The following is a 19,541-nucleotide window of genomic DNA, read 5'->3' on the forward strand; positions in this document are numbered from 1 at the left end:
GGTTGAGCCCCAGCATCCCCTCATCCACACCATCCATCCAGCTATCCATTTCTCTGTTGCATGTTAGGTATTTCTAAGGTGCCAGTCACCTTTGTATCTATGCACCAAAATATGAAATCCTAATAACTATACTGATTCATGAATCTGGGCCTCTCATTCTAGCAGTATACCCAACTCACTTTTTTCTCTGTAGGTTGGACTGGCCAGGTGAGGCTCTCACTGGAGAATCAGCTGGGGATGGCACAATTAAATCCTCTATACTGTCCTCCTGGGAGCGTAGCTTCCTCCTAAAGAAAAATGAGTAAATGGCATCAGAAACAAAAACAGACAGAAAGAAAATGTTCTTTGCCCTTCATCCTCACACCCACCCACCCACACACACACACACACACACACACTCACAAGCCTCCATGTAAGGTTTAAGAAAAGTTAAACCGAATCAGAGTAATTTACTATGTAAAATAACAGAACTTCAGAAAGAGCTTTAATATTGTCTGCTGCATCTCGGCAACTCATGGTGTAGGACGCCATCAGGTGGTCAAGGGACATCTATTTAGAACACATCACTGGACATCGGCAATACCAGGAGACATGAGCTGGAGTGCCATTGAGAAGTAAAGTCGGGAAAGTAACTGAAATACTTCTCTGAGGGATTGTATTTACTGAGGGACAACCTATCCTAAATTCTCAATTACTGGGGGACAATCTACACTCATTGCTATATTTACTTTCCACAAGCTACTCTGAGTATAACCTTTTATGAGTGATGTATCCGAATATTTGGATGCTAATATCTAAACCATATCATTACATTTATTAACCTAAACTGGGGATATTGCAGATTATGTACTATATTTATTGTATGACTTTTAAACCAAACTTTGTACTTTGGGATAATTTAAGCATTATACCTAGATGTATAGACACTCTTTCCTTAACCTGTGTATTAGATCATTTTAACATTAGCTTTAATAAACATTTTTAAATCTGTTCTTATCTCTTGTATCTCAGCTACAGAATGCACTTAGCACTCTGGGGCCCAGATTGCTACTGGGGCGCTATTTAATGTAAATAATAGATAATAATTATCATAATAAAATAAAATAAGCATGTCTCAGTGTATCAGTCAGTCGTGCACTGCACTACCATGTAGGAAACTCAGATTCAGGAGCAGTCTTGGGGATTCTTGCTTCTTATGCAAGAGGAAGACGTAGTCATCATACAGGTGTTTAACATACTTCTTCTCTGAGAATAAGGGCTGCTGTATGTAACAGTCTTTTGCACCAACAGCCGCAGCCTGAACATTAACATTGCAACCTGGGAGGAGGCTGTTGGACATCCTAAATGTGCACACGGTTCATTTGCACATACACCTGATACGTGAGAAATGTGATTATGTGGGGAAATAGATAACCCATAAATTAGTTATGGCTCATAATGAATGGCTAAGCAGTATCTCCACAGACCCCCTAAGGCAGGTCAGCCCACAATATATGACAAACTCCCTCCTTGGTTAGCCTTGGTCAAAGGTCAGTCTGGGTGAGCCTCAGTGAATCCCACACATTTGTTTGAGGCCACTCTGCTTGCAAGACCAAAAACAAACACACACACAAAATTGATTAAATAAATAATCAACAATACACGCTCAGGCACAAATTCCAAAGTCTGTTTTATATATACAGAATTCTGCGCACTTTCCCACTTTAACAATAAATATGCTTATTAGTACCTATTTGAGCTATCTAAATAATTGTTGACTATTGTCACTTATTGACTTATAAAGTAGCTTTCACAGTGCTGTACAAAATGAAAACCAAACCCAACAGAGCCTTGCAGCCATGGATCTAAAAATAACTAAAGGAAAAGAAGATTTTTAAAACACAGAGTGTGATGCACAGGCAAGAAGATATGCACAAATTTGAAGGAGCTGAAGTATGGAGGATAATGAATAGAAGTAATACAAATGTAAATTGTGTCTTCAAGTTCACAGGTCGCTAAAGTAATTGCCTAAATAAAGACACCACATGAGAAAGGTGAGGTCTTGAGCAGGGGAAAGGAAGAGATCATGCATTTTGCAGTGTTCTGAAAAGACTGTCTTGGAAAACCTGACAAGGCAGGGAAACCAAGAAAGAAATGAATTCAATGCTTCAGTGGCAGTAGAGCAAAAGCATGAACCAGAATTTCAGCAAAGTCAGAGATAATACCTTGAATTGTGAAAAGAAAAAAATGACTAGCGGAAAATGATCTAGTTAAAGTGTCAGGGTGAGAGGCCAAAGATTACCTAGTTCTAGTGCGATATGCCTAAAAGCTATCAGGTTTGTCCTTGTGGCAGATCCTGTGGCTCATTTTGACTGTATACCTGAAAGTGATTTTTTTTTAATTTAGCTTTACTATTGTGTGTTTTGTTGCACTGTGCTTGGATGCTTATGATAGGAACCTTACAAACATAGCATTTGTATTACTGTAGCAATGAAAACTCTAACCAAGATCAAACAGCTCTGTTGCGTTAGGCACAGAATGCTACAAATGGAACGGGAGAGAGTTCCTGCCCTAAAGAGCTTACAAGCAAAATAGACAAGAAAGACAAAGGAAGTACTATTAGCCCTATTTTATAGATGGGAAACTGAGGCACGGAATGATTACATGATTTGCTCATATCTATGGCAGCTGGAAACTTAACCCACATCTACTGAGTCCCTGTCCAGTGCCTTAATCACAAGACCAGCTTCCTCTATTAAGTATATAAATTAGGGCTGTCAATTAATCACAGTTAACTCATGTGATTAACTCAAAAATTAATCATGATTAAAAAATTAATCGCAATTAATCGCACTTATAACAATAGAATACCAATTGAAATTTATTAAATATTTTTGATGGATTTTTAAATTTTCAATAGTGATTTCAATTACAATCCAGAATACAAAGTGTGCAGTGCTCATTTTATATTATTTTTTATTACAAATATATGCACTGTAAAAATGATAAGCAAAAGAAATAGTATTTTTCAATTCACCTCATACAAGTACTGAAGAGAAATCTCTTTATTGTGAAAGTGTAACTTACAAATGCAGATTTTTTTTTTGGTTACATAACTGCAGTCAAAAACAAAACAGTATAAAATTTAGAGCCTACAAGTCCATTCAGTCCTACTACTTATTCTGCCAATCGCTAAGACAAACAAGTTTGTTTACATTGACGGGAGACTACGACATATTTACAATGTCACCTGAAAGTGAGAAAAGGTGTTCGTATGGCACTCTTGTAGCCGGCATTGCAAGTTATTTATGTGTCAGGTATTCTAAATATTTGTATGCCCCTTCATGCTTCGGCCACCAATCCAGAGGACATGCTTCCAAGCTGATGATGCTCGTTAAAAAAATAATGTGTCATTTATATTTGTGACTGTACTCCTTGGGGGGAGAATTGTTATGGCTCCTGCTCTGTTTTATCTGCATTCTGCATATATTTCATATTATAACAGTTTCGGATGATGACACAGCACATGTTCGTTTTAAGAACACTTTCACAGCAGATTTGACAAAACACAAAGAAGGTACTGATGTGAGATTTCTAAAACTAGCTACAGCACTCAACTCAAGGTTTAAGAATCTGAAGTGCCTTCCAAAATCTGAGAGGGTCGAGGTATGGAGCATGATTTTAGAAGTTTTAAAAAAGCAATACTCCAGCAACTACAGAACCCAAAGCACCAAAAAAAGAAAACCAACCTTCTTCTGGTGGCATCTGACTCAGATGATGAAAATGAACATGTGTTGGTCTGCACTGCTTTGGATCATTCTCAAGCAGAATTCATCATCAGCATGGACTCATGTCCTCTGGAATGGTGGTTGAAACATGAAGGGACATATGAATCTTTAGCGCATCTGGCATATAAATATCTTGCAACACCAGCTACAATGGTGCCATCTGAATGCCTGTTCTCATTTTCAGGTGACATTGTAAACAAGAAGGCAGCATTATCTCCTGCAAATTGTAACCAACCTAGTTTGTCTGAGTGAGTTGCTGACCAAGAAGTACGACTGGGTGGACTTGTAGGCTCTAAAGTTTTACATTGTTTTATTTTTGAATGCAGATTTTTTGTACATAATTTTACATTTGTAAGTTCAACTTTCATGATCAAGAGATTTCACTATAGTACTTGTATGAGGTGAATTGGAAAATATTTTTTTTTTGTTTTTTACAGTGCAAATATTTGTAATCACAAATAAATATAAAGTGAGCACTTTACAATTTGTATTCTGTGTTGTAATTGAAATCAATATATTTGAAAATGTAGTAAACATCCAAAAATATTTAAAATAAATGATATTCTATTGTTTAACAGAGCAGTTAATCACGATTATTTTTTTTAATTGCTTGACAGCCCTTATATAAATATAAAATGTGCTACTGGGACATATGCAGGACCCTGTGACAGAGAAAGAATAAATACAGTTCTATCTGTGTCCTATTTTACACCTTCATGAGAAGCATTTTGGTTTTTTAGAGAGAACTAGAAGATTTTTCACACTTAGCCTCAAAAGTATTTTTATTAAACTGTGTCAAAGATCAGAGAGATGATTGCCTTTAAGAAGCTGCGGGAACTGGTTATGAGACAGGCTCAAGCAGAGAAAAGGAGCATCAAAGAATAAGACTTATGATTACTCAAACAGCTCAAATACTCCGTGAAGGATGAATTTCACGGATTTTTTTAATCATTCTCAGATAAAACAAAATTTGCGCTGTGCTCACTCAGTGCATTAATGGACTGTGTTTTAGCGCATCAGCCAACTGCGAACACTGACAATGGCAAGGAAGCAAAGAAAAGAAAAATGTATCAAGAGCAGAGTTTGGGGACCTAGTTCTTGTCTATCTATCTGTACATCTAGATATTTATACTGGTCTCTCCACCAAAGTATAGGAACCCTTTAGAATCCAAGTTCTGTTCCCAGTTATGACACATCCTTTCTTCGTGACCTTGAACAAGGCATTTAACTTTGATGTGCCTCAGTTGCCCCTCACATGTAATATGGAGAACAACACTACCATATCTCATAGGGTTGTTATGAGTGTGATTCATTAATATCTGCAAAGTGCTTTGAAATCCTCTGTTGGAAGGTACTAAACACCTTGAAGGATCTCACTGTTGGTGAAAATGAGTGGGGAGATTTGGGAACATTTTCAGTATTGTTTGGTTTTCAACTAGTTCTACATTTATAACCAGGTATCCAGCAGCCATCATGCATTCATCTTCATCAAAAAATGTTCAATATGTGACAGATTTGAGTATTTAATAGCAGCAGCAATCAGCTGCTGGGTCCATGCTAGAAAAGTATTTGTGCACTTTGACATTCATGACAAAATGAAGCACTGGAATGCGTTACCTAGGGAGGTGGAGGAATCTCCTTCCTTAGAGGTTTTTAAGGTCAGACTTGACAAAGCCCTGGCTGGGATGATTTAGTTGGGGATTGGTCCTGCTTTGAGCAGGGGGTTGGACTTGATGACCTCCTGAGGTCCCTTCCAACTCTAATATTCTATGATTCTATGAAAATCACACCAAACAACTGACACTCATTTCAAGTTCAAAACTTCCATTGATTTACAGATAATTTTAGTTTTATATGAATTACACAACTCATTGTGGTCACCAAGAAAAGGAATGGGGTGTGACTCATGGAGAATCTGAATCCAAGACACTCATTAAACAAATTGTGAATCATTCAGTATATTATAGATCTAAACCATGTATGACAAGTGTCACTTTATCAAAATGATGTCACCCCAAGTCCATCTTAGTCATCAGATGACAAAGAAATGAGACAAATGGACGAAGATCATGGAAAAACAGGTTATTGATCAGTGGGGAAGTTACACCACTTGATTTCAACCAAAGCAACCAAATAGTTATAAAGTAACCAGGGACTAGTAAGCAATCTATACTGTTTGATCCAAGACCACTTATCGAGAAAAATACATTCTTGTCACTTCAGTAAATAATTATCCTGACACACATAATTTTTCAAGAGATATCAAGCAACCCAGTGCTAAGATGAACTTCCTCATGCCTGTAGGCAAATAACTGTTGACTCATACAAGACTCCTTACAATAGAACATCCATTACCCCTCAGAGAAACTAGCACAGGACTCCTGAGAGACTAAATAAAGAGACCTGGAAATCTTGAATGAGGCCTCAGAAATGTTGCAGCACAACTGAAATATGCTTTTCATCTTTTATGAAGCATTCTTCCCAGTGCATGACCCGCAAATTGTTGAATGCAAAGCACTTCTAGTAGATTTTTCCCTCTATTAAAATGAATTAGATATATATTTTTCCCCTCCAAAAATGGGTGATATTGTGCCTATGAAAGATTCAATAGAAGATGATTTACTGCATCTTAGAATCCTAGTATAGGCACAGGACCTCTAGTGGTCATCTTAAGCAGGTTGAGCTAAAAACATCACACATACAAGATATATCACACACTGTGAGTATACTGTCTGCTCCTTTAATAAATACTCAAATAGCAAGCAGCTTGAAATGCTCCAAACTATACGCACACTGTGAATTTAAAAGTTATTTTTCTCACATCACTGACAGATACCACTGATAAGGAATGATCATTAGCTAGGCAGTAGTTATATGGGATCTACCAGTCCAGGACAGCAATCTGTACTGTCTGTTCCTCCTGTGTCTACTAGGTATCAGCATCACAATGAGGTATCTTGCTATGGTTGAAAGGCTATACAGAGAAAAAAAATAAAAGAAGGTTCTAAACAAGACTACTGGAGGATATAGATGCATATGTAAAAAATATCTAACCTAAATACCTAAAGGCCACCTCTACAAGCATAGATGGGTCTGAGCCAAAACCCAGTGTCTGATTATGTCTGAACTTTGTGTATGTTTAGAATCTGAACGCAACTCTGAAATTTCTCTCTGGTTCCTATCTCTACAATAATCCAAAACTAAACCACAGATCCTAAAGCCTCTAATTTGGGGGTGATTGAACACTGGGTCAAAATTTTGCATCTCGGTCCACCTTTAGTAACAAGATGCCATATTAAGCCAGCTCAAGAATTCTTACATCTTTACCTGGTGGGAGGAGGAAGATTACTTGAATCTGAAATACAAGCACCAGGAATACAGTCCAGGTTTTGCAACAGATTTAAATATATGGAAGTTGCTGGATCTCTCACCTGCAGCATTAGGCCATGTCTATACTAGTCCCTGTTGCTGATGACAACTGTTAGCAAGGAATAATAATATGCCATGCTGACAATGGATATCAGCAACAGGTGCAGCTAAAAGGGAGCTGAATTTGGTATAAACTGCAATTGTAGCCAACGACAAACCAGGTTCAGCACTGTTTTAGAAACCGTGATGGTTTCTGAAATGGTATGGGAAGTGCTTTGTCTGTGGCTACATGCAGTCAAATCATTTTCAGCATTAGTTCAACACCACTGATTGGTGATGGCCTTGCAACAGATCGTTTTCCTAGCTTAGACCAGTTTAGAAACGTTTGAACAGAGTGTCTGCCTTTGTGGTTAATCTCAGTGTTTCCTCTGCTATGGCATGGCAGCAAGAGGAAAAAGGAAGTAGAACTGTCTGTGCTACTGCAGAGGGTGGGCAGGGAAGAGCCTTCTCTGCCGATTGTTGTTAATGACATAGGAGCTGCACACAGAGAGACAAACCAGACATACTGTACAGGCCAGTGAGCAACTAAGCAAACCAAAGGCTGACACTCGCCAGTGGGGCTGTAAAACACATGGCTCTTCTGTCTCAAAAAATTATCCCTCATTTTCTTTTTTCCAAAAGGTGAAACACTCAACTGGGCCAGTTCATTTACCTTGGCACTGACTGCAGCTAAACTACCTTTAAAGTCCTTTTTATTAGAGCTCCCTGGAATTAAGACCAAAGGTAGAAACGATTGTCTGCCAGCTCTAGAAGCAGCACTGCATAATTTTGACCCCAGTAAAGATGAAATCCTTTCACTCACCAGTCATGCACTCAGCACAGGGAGTTCTATTAATCTGTTTTACTGAGTTTTTTAACCACATGCTCAGCTTAAGGCTGTTCAGTGTCAGATTAATGTCACCAGCTCACTAGCTGTGATCACATTGTTACTGGAAAACCTTTGTTCTTAGGTCTAAAAGAAAAATAAAATCCCCCTGTGGTGAAATCCAGTGACTTTCTAACAATAGATCTTCTTAATGCTGTCGACTATTTGCAGTTTGGCATTTCACTTGATACTTCTCAATCTATTTTTTCCAATTCTAATAAACCTATTCGGTAAACTGGACTACAGTGGTTTCTGCTCTTTCATTGTGGGTGGTCTTAGGGACCTGGAAAACAAAAGATCCATTAAGCTAGGACAAGAATATGTTTAAAAGTGATCTGCAAAGGGAAAACATGTTTTGGTTTTGGTTTATATTGGTCCTGTATGATGCAGAAAGCCAAAGAATTTCACCTCTTTCAAGAAAAAAGAAGTTGTTATTTTCTGCTGCTTTTTTAGATTAGAAATATGAGGCCTGGTTTTGGTGGAGCATCCTTTGAGAGACTAGAAATCTGGGGTTGGGGTAGTTAACTTCCAGCAGACTGAAACCTGGGCTGTGGTTCTCCCCACCCTCAGGAGAGGAGGCAGGGAGTGTTGAGTCATAGACTGTCTTAACTAAGGGCTGAAAAAGTTGCATCTTAACTCACAGCCTCTTGTGATGTTCTGTCCCACTCCGATCCTCAGCAAAAAAGGAAGTGAAGACTGCTGGACTAAATCAATGGAGCTAGGCCAGTTTTCACCCACAGAGGATCTGGCCCTGATGTATCTGGAGCTCTCTGATCTATCCATTGTGAACAGTTTATTAGGGCTTGTCTTCATGTACAGTGCTACAGCAGTGCAGCTGAGCCGTGCCTGTAGCACTTTAGTGAAGACACTACTCTGCCAATGGGAGAGCTTCTCCTGCTGCTGTAGGTACTCCACCTCCCAGAGAGGTGGCAGCTTGGTCGCCGGGAGAAGCTCTCCTGTTGACATAGTGCTGTCTACAGGGGGGGTTAGGTCAGTATAACTATTCTGCTCAGGGCTGTGGATCTTTCACAGCCCAAGTTACGTACTTATACCAAAATAGGTCTGAAGTGTAGACCTGGCCTCAGATTTGATACTCTTTTTTGTTCACGGATCAGCCAACAACAGATCTGGTATTTTATAAATGCAGGCCTTGGTAGTAATTTTGGAGCAAATAGTCTTTATGGACGTTTGGGGTTCAAGCTGTGTGACTGATCAACTCAATTTCTGTTCCCTGATGAGAGGCCAGCAAGCAACACACCATCCTATTTCTCCCTCACAACCCTCCTCCCTGTCAGCAATCTTCTGACATCACGCCAGCACAAGTCTTCACGACTCTGTGTCATGTGTAGAGGAGGTTCCACAAGGAAGTTGCACCTGTTGCTATTCTATCCTCCTCAAGATCCGTCCATTGCGTCAGCATGTTGCTGTATGTTCTAGGCTGGAACATGTTCAAAATAAATCCAGGCAAAGGACTTCCCTCTGTTCTGCTTCTCGCTATTACTCACATTGATGTTGTAGTTATTTAGGGCTTGTCTACAAGGGGAAATTTTACTGGCATAACTATACTGGTATAATTATACTGGTATAACTCCCCAGGTGGACACTCTTACTCTGGAATGAGAGTGCCTTTTTCTGGGTTAGCCTAAACCACTTCCAAAGTGAGATAAATTTCCCCATGTAGAGAAGCAGGGATTCAAAACACGCCCACTGTCTCTCCCTACCTCTGAACACTCTCACTTCCAAACACATGGATCCAGGGACAGGCTGGGTGAGTCCTCGCAGTCCAAACATGCTCAATCACTCAGGAGTACATTTGTTCCCCTGTGCGCAGGCACAGATCCCTATTTGTATGCCCCATGCGCATATGTGCAGAGGGAACCCAGACACAATGTTCACGGAAAAGCAGACAAAAAAGATTTGCACAGGGTCAGACTGAATCATATCAGACACTGACACTTTCACAAATCGTTTTTTCTATTCTTTGCCCAGCTCCAGTCTAAAATACAAAAAAAAAAGCTTATACAGCAGGAGAACAGGGAAGGGTTCCTCGTGCCTCAGGATCACCAGCAGTACTGTTGACCTCCAATCCTTCTTCCACCCACATACCCCCGCTTCCTTGTGGCCCTTTGGAGGATAGCCTCAGTCCTTCCCACACTAACAAGTTGACAGGAGGGACCCCCTCCTGCATATCTCCTAATCATTACAGGAGAGAAGCCCTGATCCTGAGGACCTACAGAGATTCTCAGGACTGGAGCGCCCATTTTGCAGACCATATGAGACCAGCAGCATCAGGACTCCCCCACATAAGATAGTAGGTGATGACTGTGGTTAGCAGGAGGCTCGGTGACCAGCAGACTAAGGGGGCATTTCCCCAGACCTCCTAAGGTCTACTGGTTTGATTGTTCCAACTTGTGGACCTGTTGGGTTTGCAGGAACAGAAAACATTGCAACCATTCTTAAAAAATAATCTAAGGAAACTCATCTCCAAAAATCCTTGTTCTGGTGAAGTTAAAGCTTCAGGCACACAGCAAAGATTGGAGTACTCAATATGCAGAATTAAGTTGGCACCTTTCAAACTCAGTACCAAAACTACCTTAACTTTCCCAGCCTACCATCATCCCTTTTTTGGCATGTAGTTTCACAGTGGTGCACCGCTGAACACTGGTTTTCTAATCTATTTCCTACCACTTTCCTCTCTGATGCTGTGAGCTACTTTGTCACTTACTGACCTTTGCTTTTCTCAGGTAAGTGCTCTAATTTCAGTCTAGCTCATATGAAGTTTGTATACGGAGACATTCCAGTTTAGCGTCAAATGGTACCTGGAAAAGTGGCTGCTACGCTGAAACTTTCTTAACTTCTCCTTAACAAAGATTTTTGTCTTGGTATCTATAGACACCTGCAATCTCTCAAGTGTGGAACAACAGGTGACACACTTGTGGGCAGACTTGAAGAAAATGGTTTAAAGACAACCCTAGGTAACAGTTAATGGGCTGCTTGTCAGGGTGTGATGTTCCCTAGAGTTAAAGTCAGGCAGAACACAAAGCATTTAAGACATTTTCCAGACCCATACCTCTTCGGCGCCACAGGCGTGCCTGGTACCATGAGAGTGTGGGAATTATTCCGGGAAAGCGGGGGCAGATGAGGGTCATGTTTCTGTACCCCTGCAGAGCTGCTTTGGGCGTCGACATTCTTGACGTTTACAATGGGATATCTACTGGATGATGGCTCTTGGAGAGAAAAAACACAAAAGGAATCAGAAAAGGAAAACGGCTACATTAAGGGGCAAAAATCTCTCTAGAATCACTTGGGACCAGTGTTTTTGCTCAATGTCAAAATTAGTCGACCTGTTGCCACTGACATCAATCTAAGCTATCTCCAGGCCTTATGTACTTATGTATATTGAAAGCACATGTAGTACCATTCAGCTTGGAAAATAAACTAACAAAGTCACAAAATTCAAAGTTAAGGTCCATCCTGAAAGGGGGGAACCAGGCCAGATGCTCAGTTGATATGAATCAACGTATCTTCATTGACTTCAGTCACCTACATCAGCTGAAGATCTGGCCCATTAAGCATCACAACATGAGTTGATCGAGATGCTGCTCTTGTGCTCTCATAGCTTCAGAATGATGTTGTCTTTTAAATATCCTGAACAGATTGTAGTCACTCATTCCACATTATGGGAAAAAATACGGTGAAGTGACTCAGATTATCGACATCAAAAGCTGCCAGCTAGGTATTGTGACAGGGTCAGGCCAGATGGCTACAAGAGAGTGGTCGAAGGTAGTGGTCCAGGTTAAGCAGGTCCCTTTTCCCTGGGTAAGATAACAGGGACTATTCCAGAACACTCAGGAACTTTCTAGTTCTAGGACACCTGTAGCCAATTGGGAAGTTACTAGAATTAATTAAGGCTAATCAGGACACCTGTATAAAAAGGCTCTCACTCCAGTTAGTGAGGTGTGCGTAAGGAGCTGGGAGTGAGAAGATGTGCTGCTGGAGGACTGAGGAGTACAAGTGTTATCAGACATCAGGAGGAAGGTCCTCTGGTGAGGATAAAGAAGGTATTGGGAGGAGGCCATGGGGAAGTAGCTCAGGGAGTTGTAGCTGTCGCTCAGCTGTACCAGGAGGCACTCTAGACAACTGCAGTCCACAGGGCCCTGGGCTGGAACCTGGGGTAGAGGGCGGGCCCAAGTTCCCCACAAACCTCCCAACTCCTGATCCAACACAGGAAGATCTCTGATGCTAGCAAAATCCACCAGTAAGCGCAGGACCCACCAAGGTAGAGGAGGAACTTTATCACAGTATCCATAAGTAAAGTCCCTCAACTCCTACACACACACACCCAAGAAGTTTTCTAAGGGGTGTTACATCAGCATTACATTGTTAGAGTTCCGATTCATATTGTAGATTTCAAATTGCCTGTTTTTACCCCAAATAAGACATTATTTAAATAATAATTTGAAGGTTCTCAAATCAATCTGGCAGGAGTCTTAGAACAACCAGCCATGCACATTACAGTTCAGAGCACAACCAGCACCTGGGTCCCACTCTGCATGCCTGGCCTTCACCTGCTGAAACCACAGTGGCTCTTCTCAGCACTGGGGTCTGAGTCTCATCAGGGGGATGGAGGAGCTTGGGGTTTGCTCAAGCACTCCTGGAAGTGGGACTGACCCAAGGCTCATCAGTCATGCTAGGACCCTTTCTGTTGTTTGGGGAATGGCCAGTGGCCATTTGTGTGTGTGTGTTTTAGAGGGGGCAACCCTACCCTCATGATGACATCTGAAATCCCAGCCAGCAAGTCCTTGCAACTTTTATTTACAGAAGGTGAAAATTCAGCCTCGTGTGTAGAGGGTCTTGCACCACTTATGTTCAGTGTGGGGCTTTCTGCCCAGAGATGACTGTCACCCCAACAGCACAGGAGAGAGAGTCGTATGCACAAACAAACTCATTCAAACCTCCACATTGTTTACCAGAGAAGATATTTTGCTAGAAGTGACAAGGCAAGCGAAACACAAGAAACATCACACAACACACACTACTGAGCCTTAGAAGGCCATTAAGAGGCAGGTTCTGCCACCCGTACTCATGCAGAGTGGTGAATTTTAATGTTGTTCTATCACATGTGCCAAAAGGAGTTCCATTCGTTTCGGTGGGGCTATTTGTGAAGGATGCTAATGTTTGACATAAGAATGGCCGAACCTGGCGCTTTCCTTGTGAAACAGACCCACCAAAGCAAGATTAACTCTTATGGACTAAACTGCTTATAACAAGTCTCCCCTTCCCATTCCTTTGTTCTCGCTGAGCGTCTATGTGGGTGTGTTAATGGCAGAAAGTGTCTGTGTATTGGAGATTTCATCCTTTAACTGTGGGTTTGCTTTAGAGAATTTTGAGCAGTGACAAGGGGAGTGGTGGTTTTTTTGTTGTGAGGAGTTTTTGTTGTTCTTGTTGTGGGGTGGGATTTTGCAACCCAGACATTTTTTAATGTTCTTTATTGGGTGAACTTGACAATACTGTAATTATAATTCAGTGATATTAACACAAAATGATTCCATTATAGAAATAATGTGTCACTACATTTCAATAGGGAACATTTTTAAAAAAAAACAAGAGCACCCGAAAGGAGACACACAAAAGCCCATGCCCAAGCCATGCAAGCACATCAGAAAAGCCATCCTCTATACTACCTAAAGGATGAGAAGGGGACCATTCCTCATTCAAAAAACTGGGATTCACCACACCAGACTTATGCTTTTTGGAGATGAGGACTGGGATGCGGGAGGCGGTGGAGAATCGGTAGCTGGGAACATTGGGTAGCTGCTCTACTGTGCCTTGGGAGGAAGGGAAGGAGCTCCTGCAGTCAAGCGGCTGGTCATGCACCAGGCGATCTAACTCAACATCTCTGGTTTGCTTGGACATGGTGCTAGGAGCCTAGGCGCTTCAAGCAAAGGACAGGGCATCTGACGCTGCAACAAGAAACACAGAATCAGGTGAGACTGTCTTGTTTTAGTTCCAGAGGAGCTGTTTCTTTAAAAGAGAAATACAACCTTGGTGGTGATTTTTATTTTAGAGCTCACAAAGACAAAAGCTAATAGCTTAGAGTCAAGAACAGAGCTGGCAAGCGCCATACAGACTTCCTTTACACATGTAACACTGGTAGGTGGGATTGAACCTGGGACCTCAGGAGCTAAATGCATGAGTGGCTACTGCATGAGCTGAAAGCCATAGGGGTCTTAGCTAAGGCTGTACAGCAGACTCATTAATTTCCCTCTCTCTAAGTAGTCCCAGTGCCACTAGTTGGGACAGAACACCACACCCAGGAGGTGTGTGGGTTACACACAACTTTACTAAGGGGCCTCGGTCGTGATTTTCAGCACCCAGCGTTATTTCATTGCTGATTCTCACCTAAACAGACTGAGAGTCATGACAAAATTGCAACGGCAAATGTCCGCTGAGGAACTAGACTGTCAGCACCAAATACACCTCCCATCTGAGCCAGGCAACGTTCTCCAGAAGGGAAAGGCCAAGTACCCCTTTCTGCTGCTTCACTTCCCCTGCCTGCCCAAAGCCCCCTGTTTTCACTCGAAGGCCTTTCCAGAGCTAATGTCTCTCATTCATCAGTTGCCCAGAATGCGAAACAAGCAGTCTCCAAAGCACAAGTCCTAGTGGAATATGAATTGCGTCAGTCTGGAGGGCAGGTATTCCTGATCCCTATTGCCATCCAGCTGAAATAAATCTGTATCACAGATAAGTAGGGACCCAAAGATTAAAAGAAGCATTAAGGGTCAAATGTTCAAAAATGTCTATACATTCTAGGTGTCTCTATTTTTGAAAGCCCACCTCGAGACTTCCAGGGGCCTGCTGCTACCATGGGCTACAGCAGCAGAAGAGGGTACTCAGCACTTTGAAAATCACACCCTAGGTGCTTCAAAGCAGATACCCCAAAATGGAGGCACCTGGAATTAATGGACACTTTTGAAAACTTTGTTTGGAATATAAACTCTTTTCTCTCTCCATGTTCTTGTTGCACCAGCAGTAAAATGCTGGAGAGAGAGGGCTCCATCCCTGGTCTCGGACACAACATGTTTCCTGTGAGGTTGCACTGTGACTCGCATCATTCTATTTGTCTTCTGCTGGAATCCAGTGTTGTGTACCTGAGTACCATCGCAGCCCAAACCGTAACACTGATATCACTTTTCCGTTCTGTAGTCTTTTCATGCAATGTGCAGTGATCATCCACAACCATCTGCCAACATGAAATAACGGGCAATGATGAAGCTAGGCACCAGGCTCTAAGAATGATCCACATGGTATTTTATTTTGAAAGAAAATTTAAATCACTACAAATATAGATCCATATTCTCTGCTGCGCTGTGTTCCCACAGGACTGGCGGCATCACAGAACTGGTTACAGATCACTGATTCTCTGCCCAGCCCCAGGGCAGGATAGAGCAGCATGGGGGCTGCTCTAACCTGCATCCTCTGGCAACAGCGCTCAAAGGACTGTCTGCCAGGAGAGTAAGAGCACAGTACATGTTAGTCATGCCTGTTTCCTGTCTCAGCCTGTTCCTGACACAACCCCTGTGCCAGGGTCTCTACAGGCACTATTCCAGCTCCGCTCCCAATGGAAATCATAGAATCATAGACTCTCAGGGTTGGAAGGGACCTCAGGAGGTCATCTAGTCCAACCCCCTGCTCAAAGCAGGACCAATCCCCAACTAAATCATCCCAGCCAGGGCTTTGTGAAGCCTGACCTTAAAAACCTGTAAAGAAGGAGATTCCACCACCTCCCTAGGTAGATGCCCCCATGCTGTTGAATCCCTCGCAGGGGAGACAAGTCCAAATTCCCTCCCATATGTTCTGCCAGAGCAATGCAAAGGGGACTAAGTGGAGCAGAGAATCTAGCCCATCATTCATTTCCTGGCTAACTGCTACTGGTTTGGCTTCAGCTTGCTGTTGCTTTTGTGTTGAAGGAGCATTTAGGAGAATTATTTTGAGACTGTTCTTGCAGGAAATTGCACTTAAATGCAGATGCCTATGAACCCTTTTAAGCTCTTAACGCAAGGCTTATGTGAACTTAAGCAGTACCTAGGGGCCTGTGAATTTCAGTCACAGAAAAGGCATGCTCTGCAGAGTTGCTGCTGAAATTGTAATGCTCTAGCCAATGTAGCTGAAAGAACACACACTTGGCAGTTAAAAAAACCCAAAAACTCTCAAAAAAAGTAATAAAGCAATGGGTCAAATCATCCCTCGGGTAACTCCACTGAACTCAGCGGAGTGATGCCAGGAATTACCTTGGCCCAGTGAGTCTCTGATAGTCTTACAAATCAAGTCCCACTCTAATTTTTGTTACCAAAACATCACCTCCTAAGATGTTAAATTAAAATGCATTTTATGCAGACAGTTATTTTTCAGATAAAACAAGGTAGCTGAGAAAAAGACTTTTTTCCCCTCCATGTCTGCTTCAGCTGAAGGAGAAATTCTTATTTCACAGCAAGGTTTGCTTAATTAGCAAGATTAAGTGCTGTGAAACTACTAGCCTCTTCTATCTGGGCATAACTGGCAACAACATCACTGCCATATTGCTCCTATAGGATACCTGCAACTAGTAAAAGGCCGCAGAAAGCAGGGCCCTCGCACAGAAGAATGATGTGTTTGTTTCTTTGAATAAGAATTCAAAAGGGTGAGTCTATACGTTGTTTTTTTCTCACCAGACATCTCATTGCCACTTTGTGGTTATAATAATTCCACGCCATTCTGCATTATATATTGTACCTTCAGCATCAGTTTGGGCAGCTCCAGCTTTCTCCTCTTCCACCTTCACAAAACAAACAAACAGTTCTAAAGAAAAACATCCCATTCCATTACAGAAAGCAAAACAGGAAAACAATCCTTTATACGCAAGGGTTGGATTTCAATGGAGTTTTAGTAGCAAACTGAGAGTCAATATTTCTAAAATGTGTTAACAAGTTCCCTGTATCTGGAGGGAAAAAGACAGAGGTGGTCTGTATGATCAACATATCAGCTGTAAGTTCCTTTTATATGGTTCATTCATTTTAGAGCAAAGATGCTTCTTGGACGTTGTGACAATTATTTTTTCTTTTTCAATTATTTTTTTAAATACTGTATAACACTATAGGGCCACAGTGGAAATACTAATACAACGTGATGAGCATACTCATAGACTTCAAGGTCCGAAGGGACCACTATGATCATCTAGTCTGACCTCCTGCACAACACAGGCCACAGAATCTCACCCACTCACTCATACAGTGTACATTGGCCATTCTATCGCATCCAAAACACAGCACTGTGCATAAAACTCTACCCTTTACTGACGCAACAGGTGCTGGGGGCTGCCGCACCCCTGGCTCAAAGTGGTTTCCATCACATCCAGGGTTTACAATTTGGTTCAGTGGCTCTCAGCTCCCCCACTGTACAAATTGTTCCAGCCCCCCTGAATAATGCACATTTTTTTTAGTGGGGCAGTGTGTAGAGCCTCTAGTGTTTTATAAGGGAAAATATTCTGACTATTTATCTAAATTCAGCACCCAGGCAGTCTCTCTCTCTCTCTCTCCCATATTTGTAGTTTTCAAACTTTTTATTTTCCTAGTGTCCAGCTGCCATCTGTTAGCATCCATTACTAAAGCACCTAAATATGTCACAATCCTGAATCTCCAGCTTTACGATGGCATTTCGTCTACTCACTTTCCTCTGGGTCTTCTGAGTTTAGCTTTCTAACTTTACTGCTGAGCTGCTCTATGTAAAGCAATTGAAACTCACTCAACTTCTAGGGCTTTCTAGATTTTCTTTTCCAAAGCAAGTTCAAGACTGCAAGAGAGTGGGTCAACACTATCACTGCTTCTTGCCCCGTGTATTTATATTTCTTCTATTGTTCCAAAAGCAAACCCTAAATATGTACCCAGAGGCAAAGCCAGTTGACAACGGTCCTGAACACTGTGGAATTGGTATGGGCTCCACTCCACAGAAAAGGGGCAGGAAGACCTTGCAAGAGGTTTGCACCCTTTGCACATCTCAGGGCACAGCTACATAGGGAAAGCTACCTTTCCCTGGACAAAGAGGGAGTGGCTGAAGGAGCAGGTGGGTTGGAACAAAGATGGAGGAGGAGCAGAGCCAGTAGCTCTAACAGACAATTTCTGCAATAATGGCTCAGCTGCTTCAGCTGCTTCTCTCGAGGCCTGCAGAAAAGAACTCCCAGAGTCTGCCCCACTCAGAAGCTCCCTGAGCAGAAACCAGAGCATTATGTCTCCACATGAATCATCCTTGAACTTGCAAGTACTTGTTTCTGGAGAGGGTGGTTAGCAACCTGAACACCTGAACTGCAAGACTTAGAAGCATTCTTGTACCTGTAGCAAAGGGTCTTTGGGAGCAGCCCCCTGGTCTTCTTCTAGCTGCTCCAAACCCGGGCCAGCGGCTGCAAAGGCGCACTCATCCAGCTCACCACCGTAAGCAACGCAAGGAGAGTGAGGCAGGGATCTACAGAACGCAGATGAAAGGCAGCAAAATAAGAACAGGATTTCTTCCAGCCATTTCCGAGCCTGGGCATATTATGGACAAGAGACATCAGAGGAATGGAAATGTCTCTAATGAAAAGGTCTCTTGAGTGTCAGGTTGCAAGACCATTGCTTCATAGGCTATCTACTCAAGCCCATTTGCAGATTAATGAGAACACACAACTATACCAGAGGGAGCTGAAGGGAGAGAGTCTTAATAACTGTTGTTATTATAAGAGGCCATGGTCCATTTAGCCATTTGCAAAGACCCACTCTAAAGGAAACAGATGTTGATTATTCCAAATTTTTGACAAAAGCACCTTTTTCATGGCACTAACCTGCAGCCTTTAACTAAAAATAGACAAATATCAGCGAAATGTAATGTATGAGGTGAAAGTTTTAACTAGTGTGTGAGAAGAGAGGTTCTTATAATATTGGAAACAATATTAAGTGGGAGACCAAGTGAAAATCATATAAAACATACAGCTCATTTATAGGAAAACAAACTCATATTGCTGTGCTCAATACATTTCTAACTTAAGTGAGAGCCATCAAATAACAGCAGAGAGCCTGATTTTCCAACAGGAGCACCTGTATACACCATCTAAACCATTCATTTCCACATCTAAATTGTCACTGTAACGCATAATGTTCATTTTCAGTTCCTAACCGCCAACTTTAGTGTCCAAAAACGAAATCTGCACATCCTACCCTGCCATCCATATTTGACAAATTGGGTCCTCAAGATTAATGTTATCAGTTTAATGTAACTAATAAGCTTAACTGGAAAAAAAATCTTCAGGTTGCTGTCGTTGGTGATCATCTTCTCTTAATGCTCCAATAGCTTTAATCAAAAACCACCCCATAATCAATTTGTTGGTTGTGGTAGTGGTGTTTTGTTTTGTTTGTTTTTTGTTTTGTGGGGGTGTTGGGATAGAAAATGGGGAACATTAAGAAAATAAATAAGAA

General features: G+C 41.8%; 1 protein-coding gene across 1 annotated transcript in view; it reads right to left on the bottom strand.

The window, feature by feature from the left end:
* Positions 1-16,875, bottom strand: part of CNGB1 (cyclic nucleotide gated channel subunit beta 1) — a 43,703-nt gene extending 26,828 nt beyond the window's left edge. Inside the window, exons 1-4 of the mRNA XM_050922966.1 lie at positions 16,834-16,875; positions 13,746-14,024; positions 11,132-11,288; positions 180-287 (exon numbers count right to left, since the gene is read on the bottom strand). Of these exons, the coding sequence (XP_050778923.1) occupies positions 180-287; positions 11,132-11,288; positions 13,746-13,977 (497 nt within the window). The 5' untranslated portion in view covers positions 13,978-14,024; positions 16,834-16,875. The remainder of the gene's footprint in view (positions 1-179; positions 288-11,131; positions 11,289-13,745; positions 14,025-16,833) is intronic.
* Between the last annotated feature and the right edge of the window lie 2,666 nt (positions 16,876-19,541).

Source organism: Gopherus flavomarginatus, chromosome 14, assembly GCF_025201925.1.
Source record: "Gopherus flavomarginatus isolate rGopFla2 chromosome 14, rGopFla2.mat.asm, whole genome shotgun sequence".
In the NCBI taxonomy this organism is placed as follows: domain Eukaryota; kingdom Metazoa; phylum Chordata; order Testudines; family Testudinidae; genus Gopherus; species Gopherus flavomarginatus.